The 23,988-nt window shown below is 28.6% G+C and overlaps 2 protein-coding genes across 6 annotated transcripts; one reads left to right on the top strand and one right to left on the bottom strand.

Moving 5' to 3' along the window:
- The first annotated feature begins 824 nt into the window (after positions 1 to 824).
- On the top strand, positions 825 to 7,042 carry LOC103580894 (uncharacterized). 3 transcript variants are annotated; one of them, XM_008562835.3, is made up of 6 exons: positions 825 to 1,052; positions 3,781 to 3,849; positions 5,212 to 5,265; positions 5,338 to 5,490; positions 6,479 to 6,655; positions 6,735 to 7,042. In XM_008562835.3, the coding sequence occupies exons 1-6, from the start codon at positions 992 to 994 to the stop codon at positions 6,812 to 6,814; spliced, it is 594 nt and encodes a 197-aa protein (XP_008561057.1). In that variant the 5' UTR covers positions 825 to 991; the 3' UTR covers positions 6,815 to 7,042. The 3 variants fall into 3 exon arrangements, with proteins under 3 accessions (XP_008561057.1, XP_008561049.1, XP_008561041.1); XM_008562827.3 differs by having other exon boundaries at positions 5,212 to 5,490; positions 6,750 to 7,042; XM_008562819.3 differs by having other exon boundaries at positions 5,212 to 5,490.
- Positions 7,043 to 9,189: 2,147 nt separating this feature from the next.
- On the bottom strand, positions 9,190 to 19,379 carry LOC103580913 (peroxidasin homolog). Of its 3 annotated transcripts, XM_008562865.1 has the most exons (4): positions 19,135 to 19,379; positions 13,322 to 13,524; positions 9,667 to 11,508; positions 9,190 to 9,585 (listed from the first exon to the last, which is right to left on the bottom strand). In XM_008562865.1, the coding sequence occupies exons 3-4, from the start codon at positions 11,333 to 11,335 to the stop codon at positions 9,341 to 9,343; spliced, it is 1,914 nt and encodes a 637-aa protein (XP_008561087.1). In that variant the 5' UTR covers positions 11,336 to 11,508; positions 13,322 to 13,524; positions 19,135 to 19,379; the 3' UTR covers positions 9,190 to 9,340. The 3 variants fall into 3 exon arrangements, with proteins under 3 accessions (XP_008561087.1, XP_008561070.1, XP_008561078.1); XM_008562848.1 differs by having other exon boundaries at positions 9,190 to 11,508; XM_008562856.1 differs by having other exon boundaries at positions 9,190 to 11,508; positions 19,184 to 19,379.
- Between the last annotated feature and the right edge of the window lie 4,609 nt (positions 19,380 to 23,988).

The following is a 23,988-nucleotide window of genomic DNA, read 5'->3' as shown; positions in this document are numbered from 1 at the left end:
TAGTTACAATATGAAAAAGAAAATGGGGCAATTTAATAAGCCGGGAAATTGTGGTAAATTAAAAATTTTTTAAAATAAAGTTTTTTTTTTTGAAAACTAAAGAACTCTCACTCTGTAGTAAAATAGATTTTTAAAAGGAGTTCAGACTAAGAAATAATTTTTTTTTTTTAAAAATGGAGTTTCATTTTGTTCTGGAAGTTCCCTTAATTACTGATTAGTTTTTAGATTGACGATAAAAATTAATCAATAAGTTTGCTGTAATTTTGATTAATTTTGCTTTTAGAATATTGATGAAATAAAATTTAAGTATATGTTAAAATTGAAATAAAAACTTAATGAAAAACGACAACTGATATATTATTATATTGACGTTAAAGTGTTTCTTAATGTCATATTTCGTTATTTATAATTTTTTTATCAAAATTTTGTTAATTGATTTACGCTGGATTGATCCCCACATAAAATAAAAAATTAATTAATAAAAAAAAAATGACAGTCATGATATGTATATGATAAAAATATATAAAGAACATATACTAAAACTGGGTGTACTATTTTTATAAAGAATGGATTGAATCTTGAATTCAATATTCATTTTTTTATTTAATCAACTGAAGCAGTAAAATATTGAGATCTATATATATGTGTATATATACATAAAAATATGATTTTCTTATAGAGAAAAGTATATTAAATACGTTGTACAGATAAAATATAAGTGAAAACAAAGGAGAAAGGGGAAAAATTAGAAAAGAGAGATGGACCGAAAGAGGGTGCGCAAGCATAAGCATCCTTGCCAGGTATAAAATCAGTTGGCGGTAAGCTCTCGGTATCCAGTATCGTGATCATCGCTACTGACAAAAGTTATACATTTCATAAATAGAGTGAATATTAATTTTCGAAATTATTGTTATTTATTTTTATTTAAATTTTGGTTTAAAACTTCATTTTATAATATTTACTTATAGTAATTATTATTTTTAAATTTGCAATGAAAAGTCACTCGCGGTTAATTGTGTTTATTTTACTAGTTTGTATATCATCATTAATCAGTAAGTGTTTTAACATTATTATTGCTAATTACTGCAGATGATCCATGCACTGTATTCTTCGTGTTCATGACCGGTTTTCACCTGCGACTCGTACGGACTCGTTGGTGCATGTGAATAGTATACATAGATTTCTAGCCATTGGTCCTCGTTAGACTCAGCAGATTCCATAGAATAACATAAATACTATACATACCGTCGGTTCAATGTGAACACCCACAGCAAACTCTTTCCCATCAAAAAAAGCTCGACCCAAGATCTTTCGCACTCTGCTTTTGGTTCATATAGGGACTGGTAATTTTGATCACGGTTAAAAAATTATGACATAAATGTATTAGTTTATACGGTACAATTTGAATATACTGACCGCGATTGTCGAAATAAACTAAATAATAAAAAAAAAGAGTAATATAATTTTTGTCGTTGATAAATGCCAGCACGTGGTCTTTGACGCGTATTGCTGATTTCCAGTTCTTCAGCATATGATTGAGCTGAGTTATTGCTGATGCACTGACTAAGACATGTCTTGACCAATTCTGATCATGTTAGTGACGAATGACTAAAATTTAAAAAAAATTTACATTAAAAATATTTTTTTTATAAAAAAAAAAATTATTGATGAATTTTTAAACTTTTCTTAAACCGACTAGGATGTATGAGATATTTTAATTTTTTTTACTTTATTAATAAGAATTTTAATTGTAGACTAATTTTTAAGTCAAGTGGTAATTAAATAAAAAAGCAATTTTTTTTTAAAAATGAGTAACGAAAGATATCGATAATTATTTAATGGTTGTTACGAAACAAGAAAAAAAAATCTGAAAACCACCTGACCCTGCAGACCAGCCCCAAAACTTCCTGCAAAACCTTATTACTTGTGAATTTATGATCTCTCCGAGCTCAAAAACTGTTACAAAGACCAAAAAACACACATTTCACTGAAAAAAAATAATTTTTCTCTGACAATATCTTTGGAAAGAATGAACCGATTCAAGTTTTTTGGTGGCAATCGAAAAAGCTCACCAAGATTTAGAACTAAGTATATTTTCAGGTGAATCGAGCAAGTGGTTTATGAGTTATACGCAAAAAACTATAAAAAAATTTTTAATTTTTATTTTGGTATAACTTGTAAGCTACATGACGGATCGACTCCTAAATTTAATTAATTTTGAGTCTTGGTGAGCCCTTTCGATTGCCATTAAAAATGTCTAAAACGGTTGATTCGTTCCAAAGATATCGTCGGACAAAAAAAGTTTACACACACACCCACACACATAAACATGGACGTCCATCCGGCAATAGTCAGAGTAGTTTCCTAGAATCTCAAAACGTCGACATCTGATGAAAACTCGATTTTCGAAAATCGGACCGAACTCAATAACTTCCTTTTCTTGAAAATTTTCAATGTTCATAGCGGCAAATTAACAATGACGCCAATGAAATAGTTCAATAAATATTATTTAGCCAATTATTGAAGATATTATTAAATAACAAAAAAATCGTTCTATCAGTTGACCTTGCAGGCCAGCCCAAAAACTTCCCGCTGTTTTTGAACTTTTTGAGCTCAAGAAAATTGTTGTGAATACATTTTGCTCTTGTATGCCATTGTTTTCGAAAAAAAAAACCGTTTTTTACCATTTTTTCTCCAGATATCTCTCGAACGAATTAACCGATTAAGACGGTTATGGTGGCAATCGATGCGTTTTATTAAGTTCTAAAGCTGATCAAATTTTGAAATTTATTTATCTACTCGTTTTTGGAAAATTTCGAAAATACTTAAAAAAATTTTTTTTTTTTAATTCTTTCTCTTGAACGAATGGATCGATTTTGATGGTTGAGGTGTCATTCGACCCGGTTTATAAAGTTTCAGAGCTCAGTTGATTTTGGAATCAATCCATCGAGCACATTACAAGTTATCCAAAAAAAAACATTTTTGAAAAAAGTTTATTTTTGGAATATCTCTGAAAGAGCCCTACCGATCAAGCTCAATTTTTCGCAGCTTTTAAATATTGACAAGTCGCGTCGAATGACACCTTGACGATCAAAATCAGTTCACCCGTTCAAAAGTTACAAATATTTACACACGTACGTACATACATACATACACTCGGACATCATCTTGAAATTGGTCAGAATAATTTCCTAGAACCTCAAAATGTCAAGATCTGTTAGAAATCCGATTTTTTAAAATCGGACCGAAACCAATTATTTCCCGAATTTTTAAAAATTTCCAATTTTCTTAGCGGGAAGTTAAAAAATCAGCACTAGCACACAATAAACTATGTACTGTAATAAATCAGATGTGAATTCGGAGTGATTACGGACTTTATTTAAATCCGAATACAGTCCGTCATTCGGAGTCTCAAAAAAATTCATTCCACATACGGAGTAAATAGGAAGTTTGGCTTTTTTCGCAAAGTGATTTCGAAGTAATGTGGATTTTATTCAAATCCGCATTCACTCCGGTCCGGAATTTTAAAATTAAAATAAAATTTCCTTTGGAGTAAATTTCACTCTAAGAGGATTAAATAAATACACAGTCACCTACTTCACATTTACTCCGAATTCACTCTAGATTTAATCCGCGTTCACTCCGCAAATATTTTACAGTGTGAATTACTTCACTTTCATCTATAATTAATAAAAAAAACTTTTCATCCCATTATTTATTTATATCATCACATTTAAAAAAAAAAGAAAACTAATAATTGAAAAATAATCCAAACATCAGCAGCTGAAGCAATCCGAGGTATTTCGCGAACGTATCTTCAACATTCGGCATTAGCAAGACAATTAAATGGTAAAATAACTATTTTAATAACATATTTATTTTTCGAGCATTATCCTCTAAGTTAAATAAATTTCTATGACTAAATAAATGTTAATTAGTTATCTAAATATATAATTAACAATGAAATTAATTTATTATTCAAGTCGTTTCTTAGCCCCTGAAAATAACAATAAACGAACATTTATAATCATGAATTTTCTGCTCTTCTTAATCTTCTACACATCGCACTTGACATGAAATCATAAATATGCAATATTTATTCTTAATTAGTCTTCTCTAATTATCAGGTATCCTCATTTATAAGCAACTAAAATTTATTTCAGTGGGCGCAATAAATATACACTTTTATTTTTGAGTTTATGAGAGACAATTAAATATTTTAATTCATTATTAATTATATATTTCTTTAACATTAAAGCCGTTTATAACATTTCATCTTTATGACCCAACTTTGATGTTAAAATTTAATTTAAATATAAAAGGTACAGAGGAAACCGGATGCGACCAAAAATCTGTTATTATTACGATAATTTTAATATTCAAAAAATTTGATTTTCTAGGATATTATGGGATGCTCAAAATTTTTTTTTTATTTTGTACCTTTTTTCAACATTTTTAATTACTATTCATATTTGTATTCAAAGAATTTATAATTATACATTATTTACGAAAAAAAATTTCCGAGGTAAAATAAAAAAATTTTCTTTCCCTTAATTTTTAGATCCTTCGTTTTACTTCGAGTACTCCTGTATTTCTCTAAGATTTATTATAGTTGCAACCTAAGTAAAAAGTTTTTGATTAAAAAGACTCTTTTAATTTTTTTTTTTTTTTTCAAATAATTTTAAAGATGTCCCATTTCGCACTGAGTTCTTTATTTCGCTCTGAAACTTTAAGTATACGAAAATTTTATTCTTTTTTCCATACTCTGGTTTCCTCTTTTATATTTTTATTATCAATTTTTGATTTTCACTAATTTATATACAATCGAACTCCATTAACTTGGACAGTTAGTCTACGGGAGAGCGGGTTTCCGGTAAATTTCGACTTATCGAATGCCATTTCTTCTTTAAAGAGTAAACTATACGCATGCGCTCTTACATCTACATGTATGATGATATATAAATATACAGACACACATAAAAGTATAGCTTCGGGTGGGAGACAGCGTAGCTCATAGTGGGAGTTAAGAATGTCAAGATTGAGGGGAAGTTCCGAGATAATGGAACCCTAGTTAATGGAGTTCGACTGAAATGCATTGAGTTATAAATTGGACACCTCAAGCGCGAAATTTTAAAAATATTTTTTATAAATTTCAGATTGTTTGGGAGCTGTCGAGTATAAAGATTTAAAACTAATTGAATTGTTTTTTAGGTGGTGATAAAATGAGTGATGTGATAACAAAGTACAATGAACGAAGAGCAGCAGGTATTTTGGCACAGCCAAGAGTGGGTAGAACAATGGGAGCCGCAAGTCTTATTCGTTCTGATGGTCCTACAGGTTTGGTTCATTATCCTCGGGTTGGGCGATCGGGTCACTCTTCTTCTTTCAACAACATCAATGACAACAACTCCTTGAAGTTTAGTCCTGATTCAGGAGAACCGAGTCGTGGTAATTTCAATTCCGAACTTTCTATGGATCTCGATTATCAAGGCATGTATTTTTATTATTTATTTATTCACTCAACTTAACAGCCAACCCGGGTCAAAAAATTATATCTGTTTCAAAATAAATTATGAATTCAAATATTTTTTATTTAATTTAGGTTTTTAAATCGTATTTATTTAATGGGTTTTTGTCTGTAGTATTCTCTATCCAGGCCAATATAAGACTTGTTTTCGTATTATATTTAGTCTGTTTTTAATTGCTATTAAATTAAAAACAGACTTTTGTGTTATAATTGTTAGTCTGTTCATTTGATTTTAGGACAAAAACAGACTTTTTTTTACTATAATTTTTAGTCTACTTTTAATCGCCTTTAGATCAAAAACAGGACTTTTTACAAATATAAATAATAATAATAATCTAGATTTATAAATTTATTTTAATTTTCTTGATATTTGAAACATGCCAAAGCGCAATCGTAATAAAATGTCACAATAATTCTGATGGTTTCTAATGCCAAAATATTTATCGATTTATCCAGAAAATAATAAAAATTTCTTGACATTTTAAGAGTAATTTTATTACTTTTATTCAATATTATAAATATTCGGTCAAGACAACTAAAAAATAAAGCTGTCAAACTATCATTAACTGCCGACATTTTTAAACAAAAGACACTAAGTAAATGGTATACAAAATATAATCAATTCTGGAACTCAAAATATTTTTTATAGATATTGTCCATAAATAAAAATATTACAAGTCCATGATTAAATCTAGTTTTGTCCTCGCAAATTTTCAGAACTAAAATTTTTCCAAGTTCAAGAATCAATCTAGTTTTGTCTGCCCGTAACGCAATCGTTTTTTGAAACAACAGATCAAAAAGAGTTTAAAAATTTTATAAAATATCAAAAACAGATCAACTAGTTCAAATACAGACCAATTAGTCCAAACGCAGTTCAGTTAGACTAAAATCAGATAATATTTTTCGACGCGGGAACATCATTAATGAACTGATTTATTATTTATCCAACAGAACGCCTCGACAGTGATGAAAAAACATGGAAACCGATGGACATTTCAACAAGAGGAATTTTTTGGGCTGCTACCAAACCTAGACGAGAATCAAGAAGAGAACAACAGCATTTAAGATTATTCCGCAGTGAAGGTGACAATGATGAAAACTGGATTGCTTTGCCAGTCCAATTCCAAGGTTATAAAAATTTATTGACGTACTTAATAATGTCTATCAATAAATTATTATTGTCATTCGATCATTTGTATTACTTTAGATTTTTCAAATATAGAACAACAGCAACAAGAATCCTCTCAAGATGTATCAAAGATCACCAGGGAAATGAATCATGCTTGATCGGATATTCTTAAACTTAAAAAAATACGTATTTTGATTTCCCAACGGTAAAAAATAATTTATAAAAAATAAAAAAAAAATAAATTTAAAGCTTCTTCAATTGATTACTTGTTCCGCACAAAAGAAACTCGAAAGCTGGAAATAATTGGAAACAACTTTCAATAAATTGAGTTACAGATTATAAAATAAAGTAATATTTAGATCTATTGTAATAAAATTTTTATAATAAGTTCAACGATTATTGTTATTCATAGCTATATAGATATATATATATAAAAATAAAATAAAAAAATTTATTTACTTTAAAGTTTATTTATATGTACTGTTCTATGAACTGAAAAGCTTCAGTATTAAATAAATAATATACTTATGAATTTTATTTTCTTTGGCAACAAAGAATTTTATTCTTTATTTATTTTTAACTTCCCGCTAAGTAAATTGAAAATTTTCAAAAGAAAGGGAAGTTATTGGTTTTGGTTCGATTTTCGAAAACTGCGTTTACAACAGATCTCGAGGTTTTGAGGTCCTAGGAAGCTATTCTGACTAATTTCAAGATGATGTCAGAGTGTGTGTACTCAGTAAAAAACGATACGTCACAATCAACACATATCGAGTGTAAAACGAACAATTTACACATTTATATGTTATTTTAATATGACGTGAGTGTTAAAAAAGTTACACACGTATATTTTAAATGTAAAAATTTTTCAAGAATTCTTTTGTGACGTCGACATTATTTTTAACATATTTTGTGTGTTGATTTGACAGTAAGATATAAAAAGTGTTACTTTCAAATAAAATGACATTTTTGTGTGTTAAAAAATCAATCGATATCGACAGTTCAAACAAGATAAATATTACGTGTTAAATTGACACACAAAAGTGTTAATAATTCAACACTCCGAATTTTAACATACGTTTTTTTTTACACTTTGACGATTTGTTTGAAGCGGCTCAATAATTCCAACAATTTGTGAGAAATTGAGCAGAATCGACAGTATATTCAGAGATGGTCCAAAAATAAACTTTTTTCAAGTGATCTTTTTGGATAACTTGTAATCTGTACGATGGATTGGTTCCAAAATCTAATCAGCTCTAAAACTTTATAAGCTGCGTCGAATGCCACTTCAACCATCAAAATTAGTTCATTTGTTCAAAATAATCGTTGTTAAAAAAGTTTCAAAAAAGTATTTTTTTTTAATAAAATTCAAATCGTTGAATTAATTGATAACAGTTTTTTTTAACGTCAGTAGTTAAAAAACTGCGTCGAACATCAACTTAAACGTCAAAATTGGTTAATTATTTAAAAAAATATTGGTGATACAAAATTTAAAAAATACCGATTTACTCCATTTTTCCAGAATAACTCATAATATTATTAATCAAATGTTCCAAAAATTTTTTTTAAGTTTGAGGTCAAAAAACTGCGTCGTGCTCTTTGAACGTCAAAATTAGTTCATTATTTCCAAAGATATTGCTAATATAAAATAATAAAACAACGATTTACTTAATTATTTTTTTTTGTTATTGTTTATTACTTGAATTTTCACAATGAAAGGTGCGAAATTACTATTTTCAAGCTTGAAGAGCTCAGAAATTTATTAACAATAGTAATTTCGAGTTCAAGAGCTCGAAAATGGCGGGAAGTTTTACGACTGGTCCGCAGGGTCAGGCGGTTTTTAGATTTTTTTTACCAGATGGAGTGTAAATAAATTTACAAAAAAAAAATTATAATAGTAATAATAATTTAAATTTAGTCATTTTTATTAATTGACAAAGCGTTTATAATAAATATCGATGTTGACGATATCATTATCATTATCATTATTTATATTGTTATTATTATCATTATTAATTTGTTAATAATAAACGTACTTAGCAGCACGCAAGATTCTTTGAGTTCTAATAATAATTATTTTTTACGTATAATATATATGACGTAACAAATATATACACAGGTGAAGTTAACATACTAGTGATACTGAACCTCTGTTCTTTATTAGATTAAACGATTGTTACAAGTAATTGATCCGGTATCTAAAATCATTCATATATATATTTTTATTTTATTTATTTTCTTGTTTTATATTTTTATTATTATTTCTTATTTAGAGTTATGATAACTTATACGATAGTTCAAATAAGAAAGTATTATACTGTGAAATATGTATTTACATTATGAATTTATCATCGTAACATTAATTATATATTAGCATCTATTATCATAATAATAAACATATCATTTCCAAATGCACAAACAATAACACTCATAACATTTTTACAATCAGACGGTAGTATACTAAAGTGATACTCAATCTTTTATTTATTATTATAATTATTATTGTTATTAATAATTTTTTTTTTTTTCATACGACTAGTGGACAGACAGGCAGACGACGAAACATACAAGATCAGATACATAACTAATGTCTTATTAGTAATTTTATTTTTATAGTTATGATTTAAATTATTGTTAATTATAAATATTACTATTAAATAAATAAAAAATGAAATTTATAATTCGTTTCATAGAGAAACAAATTCGATTGGCGGCTTAATAACCGGTGGTGGGGGCGGTGATAAATGTAGATCATCCGTTAATGAAAACGTTGAACTTCCGGTGGCGGTAACACGTGGACCCATGTTGTCATACTGCGATCCTAGTTCAGTACGTAGTGATCTGCGTGGTAGAGTCGCGAAACTTGATATCATTGATGACGCTTGTAAAGAAGTTGGAAAATTACTTTTATCAGTTATCGTTGGTGCATGAACTGGAATATCAAGTAAATCTGGATAACAACGTTCAACATCTTGTGGTAAAGCTACTGAAATAAATATATTTCCAAATATACCAGAAGGTAAAACACCGCCGGTAAATTCTGGTGGTGGCGGTGGAAATCCGGTTGTTGAACACGATGTTACATTATTACGTAATGCCGTCGAATTAATGCTACCACACTCGGGTCTGAGTCTTTCGACGGTGACGGTTGTGGCATCACAAATGGAAGCACGTTCTGCAAGTTCTAGATCACCCGGACTACATGTGTCTGCTAAACTACCGTGGCCACTTATACGTTCATTAGTATTACAACCACTTGTACCAGTTGTTGTTACTGATAAGTCTAATAGTTTTTTTTCTTGATCACCAAAACTTGTACTACCTTGTAATTTAACTTTTTCACGTCTGCTGCGTCTTCTTGAACCACCGCAAAGACACAGGACCATCAGTACTGCTGATATAAATCCAAATAATGCTGCTGTACCACCACCAGCAAGCGTCACCCAAAGTAACCAATTGTCTGTCTGCGACAAAGTTGGTGCCGTAAAAACACGAGGTACCACAATATTCGTGGTATCCTTAGCAGTACCGGCGATATTTTTAGCATGGCATGTATATTCACCGGCATCACTGTCACTTGCATTGTAAATTGTTATGTTATTCCATCGTTCTGGCAGCTTTCCATCAGGACGATAGTGACTAAATTCTGGTGTTGATGTAAAAGTTACGATATAAGATACCAATGGCGAATACGACGCTGTTGATTCAGTGTTGCGAGTTAAATTCAAAAAACCGCCATTCAGTTGCCACCAGAATTCGGGTAATGGATCACCGGAAATAAGACAAGATAGACTTAAATTACCGTTAACTTCTTCTTGCATTGGACTTGAGTAGACTTTAACTTGTGGCGCACAGGCAAAGTCAGCGGGTTTAACGTCTTCCCAACGACGACCCTCGAGTCTTGATGGCCCGTTACAAATTTGTGATACGGAATATATTTTTTTTGGCACATCGGGTATTAGCCAATTGCGAAAACTCTTCAATCGGCAATCACATGACCATTTGTTTGCGTCAAGTGTAAGAGTCTTTAGGCTTGGTAATGATGATATTGTGGTGTCATCCAAGTGGGTTAATTGATTATTATCAAGTTTTAATGATTCTAAACCGGGTAAACTAACAAATGCAAGACTATGAATTTCAGTCAATTCACATCTTTGTAGTTCTAAAAATCTTAGATGCTGCAGCAGCGGAAATTGATGACTTTTAAGGGTAATCAGTGGATTACCGCTCAGAGTTAATACTCGAAGCCTTTCATTGCCAAAAAAAGTATTTGGTTCTAAGCTCGCGACATGGTTGTCAGATAAATCAACTTCTACGAGTATACGCATGTCTTTGAAGGCATCCGCATGAATTTCGTGTATACCCGCGTTACGAAGAAATACTTTTTGCAAATTGACGAGTCCATTTCGTTTGAAAATTTCATCTTGCAATGCTGGTATTTTGTTACCCGATAAATCAAGTACTTGCATATCTGGATCCAGTGATGCTGGTAAAGACGTCAACCCGGCGTCTGGGCAAAATGCTGATTTTTTTCCTGATGTCCATTTGCAACTGCAGACAATTGGACAGTCTGTCCAGTCGGGAAACGCAGCAGCGTCTGATAGCAGTACATATGTACTGTTTATTATCAAAAGAGCTAATACTGTACGCCCTCGAAGAGGGTGCTTCACTGTTTCTAACATAACACTGTTTTATAACGTTTCATTTACAGCGTTTCTTCCATTTTCTTTCGTACTTTTTGAAGATTGCCATCTATGTATACTGTCGTTACTTTACCATTTCATCAGACATTTTTAGTTTTTTTTAATCAATTTTTATTTTCAGCAAATTTTGTCGATAAATCCAAGTTTGAAGTCTAAAATAGAAAAACAAACAATTAATTATATTTTTAAAGAGAGTTGTGGAAAAATAATTGTATATGGAGTAAAAAAATTAGTGAATTTCCTTTCATTACATAGTTGCTTTTGTCTACAGTACACAGAAAGTACCCATCAGGCATAAGAAATTTTTCTATTGTGTAGAAAAAGTTCCGATTCTTCATACTTATAGGAATACTTTCCATGATGTTATAGGAAAAATTTCTATGCATGTATAAGAATTGTCATGCACTGAAAAATTATTCTTGTTTAAAATGCTATCAAAAATTGCTATGGCCATGCATAGTAAAATTTACAATAGTTACAGTAATCTGTGATATGGTGATTGTTCATTAAATTATGGTCATAATAATTTTTGCAATATGTTTATTCCAATTTTTGTAGTTGACCATCATGGTCCGGTTTTACCATAACACCATAATATTTCAAACAAGAATACCCAGGTCAAAGATAAAACTTGATTTAAAGACTGGTTTAAAAAGTCAAAATTTGGAACCGTTTTTCACAAGACACTCAACTTTTTTTTTTTACAGAAATATGACATACATTGAGTTTTCGCCTTGATTTAGACTACTGGCTACTTAGTCACGATTTAAGACCATAAAGTCGAAATTCACTTGGTTTAAACTTATTCAACTTGACTTTTAAGAAAAAAGTTTTAAAAGTTGACAAAAATTAAATTTAAATCGAAAAAGTCGAGATCATATCGACGTTCTAATTAGCAAAGTGTCTAATTGATTATTTTTCGTAGATGATTCTGTGCAATTATCAGATACTAATAGTCAGAGAAAATATCATTTGAGTAACCTTGACGAAAATACAATACATATACTAGATATGCAATTGACTTTTAGATGAAAAAAAATTTTTAACTTCCTTTTTTTCGCATGCATGAAGGATTTTCTGAAATGGAATTAGACAATGTGCTAATTAGAACGTCGATATAAAAATATGGATAACTTCAAAAGAAAATAAGGTAGAGTGAACCTGAATCAAGTTTTATTTTTGATCCGGGAAATTTCTTCGTGTAATTTTTGGAACCGTTCCGTTAATTTCCATTCGTGTTATTCATGCATGGAGAAAATTAGAGATAAGAAATGTACAAATTTTTTTTTATTATGCTGTCGACCAAAATTAGAAACAGGAAATTGAGTCGCCAAAAAATTATTAGGCTGCACTACAAAAATGTTTTACACTTGAAACTTATTGATAAATTGTAATGAAAATTATTTTTCTGAATTAGGAACAATAGAGAATTGAAAATTTTAAGAGGCTCACAATAATAATTGCAGTACAGTATGATAATTTTTCGGGACTCATTTTCCTGTTTCAATTTTTGTTGACAGCATAATAAAAATTCATACATTTTTTAAATCCATTTTTCTTCGTATACTTCATTTAATTATTAATAAAAGAAATAAAAATAAAAAATGATAGTCTTGTATTTATATAAATATTTTCTGTAAAATGTGTCCTTATTTTAAGATGAAGAATAATAAAGAAATAAATATCATCAATACTATTATATATAATGGATGACTGCGTATTGTGAAAGGACAAATGACATTAAAATGATTTATGATCGTACGTTGACAAGAAAAAAAAATACACTGAATTATTACAAATAAAATAAGTGAGACAAAGTATAAGTGACCTTTGATATAATATTCAATTATCGTGTCCGTTATTAACTGAAATATAATTTATCTGCAGTATGTGATCAAAGGGTGATAAAATTAATTGGATGATAAAATATTTTTTTGTTATTTTTGTTGATAAAAAAAAACTTACTTGATTTTTGACTACTCTCTGGGTAATAGTGTTTGCAGTACTGCCAATTTCCATTTCTTATCAATAATTATAATCATTACACAGTTGACAAATAAACAATAAGACAATTATTCTTCACTGGATGGCTTCATTATTTAAAAATCTTCAACACATTGTTTAACTTCACTGTATTCCATATTTTTACGCCCAACATATCTTCAAATCTGAAATCAATAATATCGTTAAAACTTATTGAATTTCAAGTATCCATCATTTGATGTATAGAGGGAAAAAAGTTTTTCTTCGTTATTAAAATTGTGAATAGTTTTGTGATAAAAAATAATTATAGTTGGATTCAATATTTAAATCTGCATGAGAGTCGATTATTATTATTTTCTTAACAAGTTAATAATTTTTTATTTTATTAATAATTCCACTGGAAAAAATTGGGAATGAATTTGGAGTGTTTCGGAGTTTTAAAAAATAATCAACTTGCATATGGAGTAGGGGAGCCTGGGGAACGAAGGCCCCCTTAGAGACACAAAGACCCCCCTCGAAAATTAGGTAAAAATTTTTTTGTTTTTTCCCGTCAAGTTATGACCTTTACAATGTTTTTATCATATTTTAGGCCAATATGTGATATGCGGGGCAAAATGGACCACTTCAAAAAAAATTGTAAGGAAAAAATAATTTTTTTTTATTTTCCGTCAAGTTTATTTTTCCGTTACAATTTGTTTTTTTTGTGGTCCATTTTACCCCACATATCACATATTGGCCTAAAATATGATAAAAACATTGTAGAGGTCATAACTTGACGGGAAATAAAAAACAAAATTTTTCTCGATTTTGTGGAAAATTTCGACTGATTTTTCCGAAATAGACGGAAAATAAACAAATTCGGTGGTTAAAAGCCATAAAAAGAAAAAATCGGCTTATGGGGGCCTTCGTGCCCCAGGCTCCTCTAAATAGGAAGTTAGTTTTTTCAGCTGATTCTTTTCGGAGTGATCTAGATTTTATTTCAATCTGCATTCACTCCGAACCGGTTTTCAATATTAAATTAAATTCCCTTTCAGGGTAAATTTCACTCCGAGGATATTAGATAAATAAACAGTGAGCCGCTTCGCACTCACTCCGAATTTACTGAGCAAATTTTTTACTGTGGATTTTTAATTTTATTTAAAATTTCCTTTTTTCTACGGAATATCTCAATTATAATTTTTTTCAATGACATTTTTTTTTTAATTCACGAGATTATAAAATGTAAGCGCGCAAGTTAATTACACTAGTAATTTTTTCTCCTTTGGCATTCATTTTATTCAACAAAATTACTTTAATTACTTTGAGCTGCATGATGCTTCAGTTTAAATAAAAAGAATTGTAGAATTAAAAGTTCAATTAGCTCAACATTGTGGAAAAATAATAATAAAAATAATAAAATATCACAGCAAGGTATCGAACAGAAGGATTTTACATGAAATATGATATTAATATATGAAATATTATATGAATTTAATCATCCAGTTTTGTAAAAAATGAAAAAACTTTGTGGAATATCGGAACAATAACAAAAAGCTTGAGGATAAGAATGCGCTTTTATAAATTTTATCATGTAAATATGAAAAAATTTCATGGTTTTATTAATGTAATAAAGTATGTCGGATATTAAAGCTGTATATGAAAATGTATATGCATGTAACAATATATGTATAGCGGAGGCTCGGGCAAAACGGAAAAATCTAAATTTTTTTTTTTAATTTTTATTTTTAAATCCCGAAATTTTTCTCTAAAAAAAAAATTTTTATTTAAAATCTTTTTTCAGGAATTTTTCAGTGGACTCAACACGGAGGAAAACGGACCTAAAAAATGTACAATTTTTTATTCTGCTGTCGACTAAACTTGAAACAGGAAGTCGGGTTGCTAAAAAATTATTATGCTGCACTACAAAGAATATTATATGCTTAAAATTTATTTACAAATTGTGATGAAAATTATTTGTCTAAAATATGAATTAGAGATAAAAAAAATTTTAGACTCACAACAATAATTATAGTATAGTATGACTAAATTTCTTGTTTCAAATTTGGTTGACAGCATAATAAAGAATCGTACATTTTTTATCTCCAATTTTCCCTGTGAATGTATTGTTGGCCACAAATAATACATATGTCTTCTTCGCTATATTTGAATTTTATATAATTTATCTTTAATAATTTTTTTGCTCGTCATCTTTATTCACTAGCACTATTACAAATTTCTTTTTTCACTGAGATTTAGGCATAAACAATTTTATTACATTAATCATTTTACTTTTTTCTTGAGAGTGATCCGTTTTGTCCGCCGAGAAAAAAAATTTTTTTTATATCAACTAGAAATTTGGTTTAATTTCTTGAAATGGTAGTCAAAAACAAAAAAGAAGATTCTTCGTAATCCTGCCCAGAAATCCATTATTTTCTTAGTAGTCCCATTTTTCCCGCCATTCCCGTACAGGGGAGCAAAACGGGTTCTTTAAAAAAAAGGGCTCTATGTAATATAAATGTAAGCCCATTTTGCCCCCCCCCCCCTCCCTCTCCACACACACACACATACATAGTATTAACATATACAGTAGGACCTCGTTATAAGACTAGCTCGGGGCTGTAGGGGAAAAAATTCTTAGAATTGAGGTGCACCCACGATTGTACTTAACAGCGTTTGCGCCCAAACCTCGCTATAAGACTATCGCCGTTTTGCGTTTTATTTATGTATTCGGTTCAACTCTACTCTATTATACAGTGAATCTATTTCATATATAATCATAAATAAACAGAATTTTGTCGTTCTTTTTTGTTAATTAATTATGTGATACCACGAAATTTGAAGTATTCTTTATGAAAATAAATTATTTAATGTACAATCTTTATGTATGTACATTTTATCTCGATTTTAGTCGTACTGGTCGTTAGTCTTATAGCGAGGTTTCGGCACAAAACTTTTATTGAGTAGTTGGTGGGGGAAGTGTTCCGAGCGAGTTTTAACAAATTGAGGGGAAGAGTCTTATAACGCGTAGTCTTATAATGAGGTCCTACTGTAGATCATATTTAATTTTGAATTGCAATCTACTAATTTAAAATTTTGATTTTTAAAATAAAAAATAATTCAAATAAAATTTGGTAATTTTGTTACAAATGTATCTGCGGTTGAGTCAAAACGAATTCAACTTAATTTATATAAATTATAAAAATATTATTTTTCCATTATTATATTCTTATCTATATCATTGAAATAATTATTTGAATTTTCATAAGAAATTTAAAATTTAAATAATACATCTTTTATTATTTTAACAAAAATGGATTTTCCATAAAAAAAAATTTAAAAAAAAAAAAAAAAAAATTCAGATCATGTCCATAGACGAATTATGTTAAAGTCAAGAGATAAAAATTTTTCTCTATAAAATAAATTTAACAATACAGATAATATTCATCAATGATTTCATTAAATCTTTTCAATTCGACGGTCTCTCCATATAAATCAACTTCTTTTATTTCTCAATTCTCATAACTTGACCTATTAATTTTTCCCCATTCATTTGCGACAACTTTATTTAACAAAATTTACATATTAATAATTTTTATAATATAAAATTTATATAACTATTTTTATTACGTTATATATTTTATTATCAAACTTTTCCATTTTATATTTATGAAATATAAATTTTTGAAAACAATTTATCCGACAAACAAAAAAATAATAAGTAAAAATTGTGACAGCTACGAAATGAAAAATATATTGTGATATATATGTATGACGTCATCCGAATAAGCTTTGAACAATGTTACGCCAATAAATATTTGATATAAAAGTAATCTGAAGAAAGGTAAAATGTGATGACTCAGTTGTAATGTTGTGGTCGTTGGCCTCATAAACGCGCATGTCGATGGATAAGAAATATAAGGAAATGATTAAAGCGCGGATAATATTGAAAAGGGTGCTATGTCCTATTAAGTGGTACATGGAGGACATTACAAGAGTCTTGTTGACACGAATTTGAATGTCTAAGGCTATGTACTATTTGCCGTAACACTTTTTCTCTTTCTCATTTACTTCTTCTTCAATGTGTCTCATTCATAATGCGCAGTGGTCCAGCCAAATCTCTCACTATATTATTTATACATATATATATATATATATATATATATATATATATATATATATATATATATATATATATATATATATGCTGTACATTGATCATGAGCACAATATCAGTGGCAGCGTGCGATCAAGCTTTTGGATGCGCGGAACTTAATTTTTTTCATACATAATTATAAGCAATCAATTAATACTTATTGGTTATATATCGATTTTTTTCTTTTTTTTTTTTCATGTTACAACTCAACATCACCATTACACTCGACCTTTTTTCTATATTACTTTCATCTTTCCTCTTTTAATCTTAACCTCGATTACTTGAGTTGTTGTAGATGCATACGATAATCATTGCAGTGGAAATTATGAAGATTTTATGAAAATAAAAACTTTATTTCAAAATTTTTTTCTTTTAAATTTACTCTAATTAATGAACTCAGAATTAATTATTTTTATTTATCAATAGTATTGATGAAATATAAAATTCACTGTTAAAATAATTTTATTTATTTTTTATTTTATGCAAAAAGTTTTCCTGTTAAAAAGTTAGCTAACAATTTATATTTTGTTAGCTTATTTTTTTAAAACCCATCTATATCAGTAGACAAAAGACTACAAAACTTTCTTTCTTGTCTTTCAACAAGTGTTGAATACATAATAGTTCACTTTTTAACTATCACAATGATATATTGTATTTATTGTGTTTAACAAACTTTAAATTTCAGTTATTTTTTTTTAAATGTCACTGTAATTTTCATATATTGTATATTTTACATTCTTAAATATATTTTTTTATGATACTGAAATCAGCCGATGTCTGATAATTTTTAGATTCTTTTACCGAAGATAAATTTATAAAAAATTGCACTTGTAGTTTTTTTAATTTTCTACATGTGCATTTTTTTAGTTTTATTTTTTTTTTTAAATTAAATCATTGAAATAAAAAAATCCAAAAATAGTGGTCTACTAACTTCAGAATGATTTTTGGATTCTTTTACTAACGATAAATTTATAAAAAAAAAATATTTTAGAAAATTGCACTTGTAGTTTTTTTAATTTTCTACATGTGCATTTTTTTAGTTTAATTTTTTTTTTTAAATTAAATCATTGAAATAAAAAATCCAAAAATAGTGGTCTACTAACTTCAGAATAATTTTTGGATTCTTTTACTAACGATAAATTTATAAAAAAAAAATATTTTAGAAAATTGCACTTGTAGTTTTTTTAATTTTCTACATGTGCATTTTTTTAGTTTTATTTTTTTGTAATTTAAATGGTTGAAAAAAGAATCCGAAAATTGTTAATTGTCTGCTAACTCCAGAATCATTTTTTTTTCATATAAAAAAAAATACTAATAATAATAATGTCTTATTAAATTAAAAAAAATAAAATGTGTGCCCATGAAAATTTAATTAATCATTATAATTAAGTAACCAACATATTCCGTAGTTGAAATAAAAAAAGTATATAAATATTTAATAACTGTGTCAACAAAAGTTTTGTATTCATATAGAGACTCACTTTGAGGTTTAATCAATTATGGCTGTAGATGGTCACTCTAATGTTCAGAAACAACTTTTTTCTTTTTTAAATATTTCACGGCATTTATCATTGGCTCTATATGATTACAGATAACAACGATGTTTATGTAAAGTAAAAAATAAAAATTGTAATGGAGGATAATTGATAAAAATACCACTTACACTTTCACTGGAGAGTTTTTAAAATGTGTGGATAGTCAAACATACAAACCCGATTGATCGAAGGACGCGACTGACACCCTAATCCAGGCCGGGTGCAGTGTTCCATATCGTCCACAGCTATTTTATAATATCAAATTTAACATGTGCTGATCTTCAATAATATATAATATTTATAAATAAAGTTTACCAAGTAATATTAAAATTTGATTTGTTGCTTAAGTTCAGCGTGACAGTGCAATACGCAGATTTGCCGCAGCGAAGATACAACCACGGATTTGTAATCTACCCCTCTTTCCTCCATCCCCTTTGTCTATCATCCTCTATGTTCATTTACCCTCTTACTACCCCTACGCTGTCCGCATATACCGCCATCGTGGCAGCACTGGGAAATTCCACAGCCCTCGTTCAATGAAACTCGTCTCCTCTGTATCTACTATTTGTTTCCATATATTCCGATATATACTACTACAATGACAGCTCATATCATTGCTATGTACATTTCACCCTCATCGTCAACCCTTTGTACATTTACGAACGGAAAACTTAGCATATGACAAAGCCGCTTAATATTTAAATCGTAATTGTTTCTATTATTTAGACTCAAATAAAATATTATAATAGGGATTAACTTTATAAAATTTCATTAATTGTTTTTTTTTTAAATTTATTTTTTATTTTTTTATAAATTAAATTATTATTATTTTTTATTAAATTAACAAAAAAAAAATTAAGACTTAAAAAATAATTTTAAAAAATACACAGAAAAAAAAAACTTCTTGATGCAAAATATTTTTACTTACCCCACAAAATTTTTTGAATCAACAATTGAGAAAAAAAATTTTCTTGTTGTGAAAAAAATTAATTGTGCCAAGGAATTTTTTTCAACCCTAAGTTTTTTTTTTTTTTTTTTTTTTCATTTAATAAGAAATATTTTTTGTGCTCAGAAATCTTTTTTTTTCTGTGTAATATAGAAGGATATAATTCTTTATTAAGATAATTATGATGATTAGTAACTGATGACTGTATGTACATATATATATGTATGTAGAAATATATATATTTAATGAAGAATTTATTAATCAGTCGTAGGTGCTGGTAATAGTTTGTGAGAGTATATAGTCTGAGTAATTGATTACTAAGCCCTCGATGTACATACAATGCACGGAATTACCACCCCAAGTTTGTTGTGTCGCAAATCATTCCTGTCATTATTGCAGCACAGACGGATTTAATCAGATTATGGTTGATAATAAAATTAATATTGATGGGATTGTCTACTATTTGTTTGAAGTAAATAAAAAAAAAAAAAAAATAAAAAATATAAACACGCGTTTTATAAAACAAGATTGTGAGATCAATGTAATCGGTCGCTGTAATGATTGACATAAAATAATGCTATTTATTTTAAATCATTAGTGGCCAAATTTGCCCCAGCTATAAAGAATCAGCCGCAAAATGGATTAATATATTAAATTTTTATGATCTTGAAATTAACAGACCATTAAAAATTTTTTAATTTTTTTTTTTCAACAAATTGATGACGAAAAACAAAACTAAAAATATGCACATGTAGAAAATTTTAAAAACTATAGGTGCAATTTTTTGGAATATTTTTTTTTCATAATTTATCATTTTTTTTTAAATCCAAAAACTATTAGACGTCGGCTGACTTCAGTACCATAAATTTTTTTCAATTTGAGGTAAAAATTTGAAAGAATTATTTTTTAGAATTTTCAGCTGGTCCATTTTGCCCTAGGTGTCATGCGTAGGGCTAAAAATGCGTAAATATATTGGATTTATAGTAATTAGACAAAAAAAAAAAAATTTTTTTTTGATCAAAATTTCAGAGTGGCCGCTTTACCCCACTCTTTCCTAAGTGTTAAATATTTTTATTGTTATTGAAAAATAGAATAATACACTGTAAAAAGAGCGATGTTAGAAATTGACTCCATTTAACACCGTGGTGTTAAAAAGAAACAACACCGGTATAGGCGGTGTTAAATCGGTGTAAAAAAAAATTTCACGTAAAGAAATTAGGAAAAAAAAATTTATTGCATACACTGTAAGAAATTTACGGAGTGACCGCGGAGCGGATGACTTTTTAATTATTCACTCCCCTTTGGAGAGAAATTCACTCCGAATGGGAGTTATCGCGGAGCGGATGATTTTTTATTTATTTAATTCCCTCGAAGTGAATTTCACCCAGAAGGAGTTTCGGAAAATATTAATTATATAAAAAATTACTGATACATAGTGAGCTTAGGTCTTCGATATTTTGACATTTATATTGAGTACGCAAATAATTACGAGCTCCCTGAACATATATTCACGCGAAATTATTTTTAAAAATTATAAGCAGCTGATAATAAAACTTTGACAAATATAATTCCACTGAGTCACAAACTGTCGTATGACTTACATCAATCATACCACGAGATGACATTTCATATTGTACCGAAATATAAAATATTCCCATAAAAACTATGTCACTATGGCTGTTCAATAATTTAATATTTTCACTATGCATTATATATATGAAATTATAATTTAGTGAGTTACTAAAACATTTTATAAATTAAAAACATAACATTTTAAGTTTAATTATTAATATCTGAATGAATTGTTTATTTAAATAATTATGTTTCTAATAAACTCCGGACCGGAGTGAATTCGGATTGAAATAAAACCCGCGTAACTCCGAAATCACTCCGCCCATAAAAAATCCCTATTAACTCCTTATGCGGAGTGATTTTTTTTAAAGTCCGGAGCTCTGAGTGACGAAGTGAATTCAAATTGAAATAAAATCCGTATTTAATCCCAATTTTTTACATTGTACAGTGCAGAGTGTGAAAATACCCAAAAATCAGTTTTTGAAAATTCCGCTTTTACTGATTTTTTGAATGGAGCAATCGAGTTGAAACCCTCTTCTGTATAATTACTAAAATTTTTGCTGTACAACAAAAATCTCACACGGACAAAAAAATTTCACACTATCTGTTAGAAATAATAGTATAATTAAAAAAAAAAAAAAAAAAGTGAAAATTTTGATAATTTCAACTATTTAAAGAAATCGTATTGATTTGTTTAACAAATATATATGACTATTGTGCAATATCCATTCATGTCTCATTGCTTAATTAGAGTATTTGTAGTCTAAAAAAAAAGTTGTGGGTATTCCGTGGGCGTTGACTGTTATCTATATAAAAAACAAAAGGTCAAGAGACGATGAGTCGGTCGATTTAACATAAATACTTAAAATTTGAATTTAAAATTATCACAGTTGTATTTTCTCATGAACCCAATTTATCAACAATTGAAAGTTTCAATAAAGCTTTAATTCATGAATACACTCGTTAAATATACTATTTAATTTATGTATTTTTATTGAATGTATATAAATTTAAAAAAATTATTGAAACCGTAAATGTAAAATAAATATTGAATACCAATGACATGAAATATAAAACATTGTACTGTTTTTCCACATAAAGTACAAATAAAAATAAATTATCATATATTATTTTGTTTTAATAAAAATGTTAATTTTACTAACAGCTATACTGAAAAGAAATAAATTAACCGCAAACATTATTTACATATTAGATGATATCATTTTTAATTAAAAATAAAATCACTCATATAACTCATGCCGAAGAATACGCCGCTAACTGGCTAAGGTCAGCCTCATCAAATTTTATATTAAAATGCAATACTTTCTGATTGGTCAAGAGTGTGATTTAATATACAATAGAACACTCTTTTTTATATTAAACCACTGAATTTAAATAAAATGCGACAAATATATCCCTACTCAATAATTCGAGCCAAAAACTAATCTATCACTTTTCTCTCTTATGACTTCATTTTGAATTTAGCTGCTTATTAACATAACCAAAATCTCTTGGCTGCACATGCGCATTTAATGAATCAGCGCACGCATGTGTAGATCAGTAAAATGTCAGCTGAATTTTATAACCTTACAAATCTCTATTAATTGATATGACATAACACCAAAATTAACTTTTTTATTGGGTCAAATTTTGTTAAGTAAAACAAGATAGTACTGGTTACTGTTCTGCGCAGTAATCAACGAACAATATAAGTAAAAATACATTTTAACATGACTGATTCATGTTAGAATAGAAGTGAGTCATAGCTTAACACGGACTATTACTTTTTAAACAGTAACAAGTGCTATCCTACACAGTACATGAAACATATGTTTATATGACTGGTTACTGTCAAAATAGTTGTCATTAATATCCAAAACAGTACTCAGTCCTGTTCTGACACGAACGGTTACTACATTCATATGTCTCTTTACTATTTTTGACAATGGAGGTCTTTTATTGAAATCTGTCAAATATTTAATTGCAAATTTTGGTATTTCACTGAAATTACGGTATTTTGCGATAAGTTACGGCAATTCCCCGTAAATTTGTGATAATCCTGCGGTATTTTACGGTATGAGTGCAATTCTTTTCGGTGAAAGTGCGGTATTTCATCGTAAACGTGCAGATTTACCGAAAAATTACGTGAACTGAATTATAGTAAATTACTTCATGTTCCGTTACGTGAAGTACAGTAGGACCTCGTTATAAGACTAGCTCGGAGCTGTAGGGGAAAGAATTCTTAGAATTGAGGTGCACCCACGACTGTACTTAACAGCGTTTGCGCCCAAACCTCGCAATAAGACTATCGCCATTTTGCGTTTTATTTATGTATTCGGTTCAACTCTACTCTATTATACAGTGAATCTATTTCATATATAATCATAAAAAAACAGAATTTTGTCGTTCTTTTCTGTTAATTAATTATGTGATACCACGAAATTTGAAGTATTCTTTATGAAAA

The sequence above is a fragment of the Microplitis demolitor genome, chromosome 5 (assembly GCF_026212275.2).
Source record: "Microplitis demolitor isolate Queensland-Clemson2020A chromosome 5, iyMicDemo2.1a, whole genome shotgun sequence".
Lineage (NCBI taxonomy): Eukaryota > Metazoa > Arthropoda > Insecta > Hymenoptera > Braconidae > Microplitis > Microplitis demolitor.
Note: the sequence above shows the minus strand (reverse complement) of the source record. Positions and strands in the feature narration are given on the sequence as shown.

Bases quoted from the DNA above. Each gene is read 5' to 3' on its own strand.
- LOC103580913 (XM_008562848.1), bottom strand. From the start codon at position 11,335: ATGTTAGAAACAGTGAAGCACCCTCTTCGAGGGCGTACAGTATTAGCT.
- LOC103580894 (XM_008562819.3), top strand. From the start codon at position 992: ATGAAAAGTCACTCGCGGTTAATTGTGTTTATTTTACTAGTTTGTATA. The intron at 5,491-6,478 runs GCATGTATTTTT...TTTATCCAACAG, and splicing joins TATGGATCTCGATTATCAAG to AACGCCTCGACAGTGATGAA. The intron at 6,656-6,734 runs GTTATAAAAATT...GTATTACTTTAG, and splicing joins TTTGCCAGTCCAATTCCAAG to ATTTTTCAAATATAGAACAA.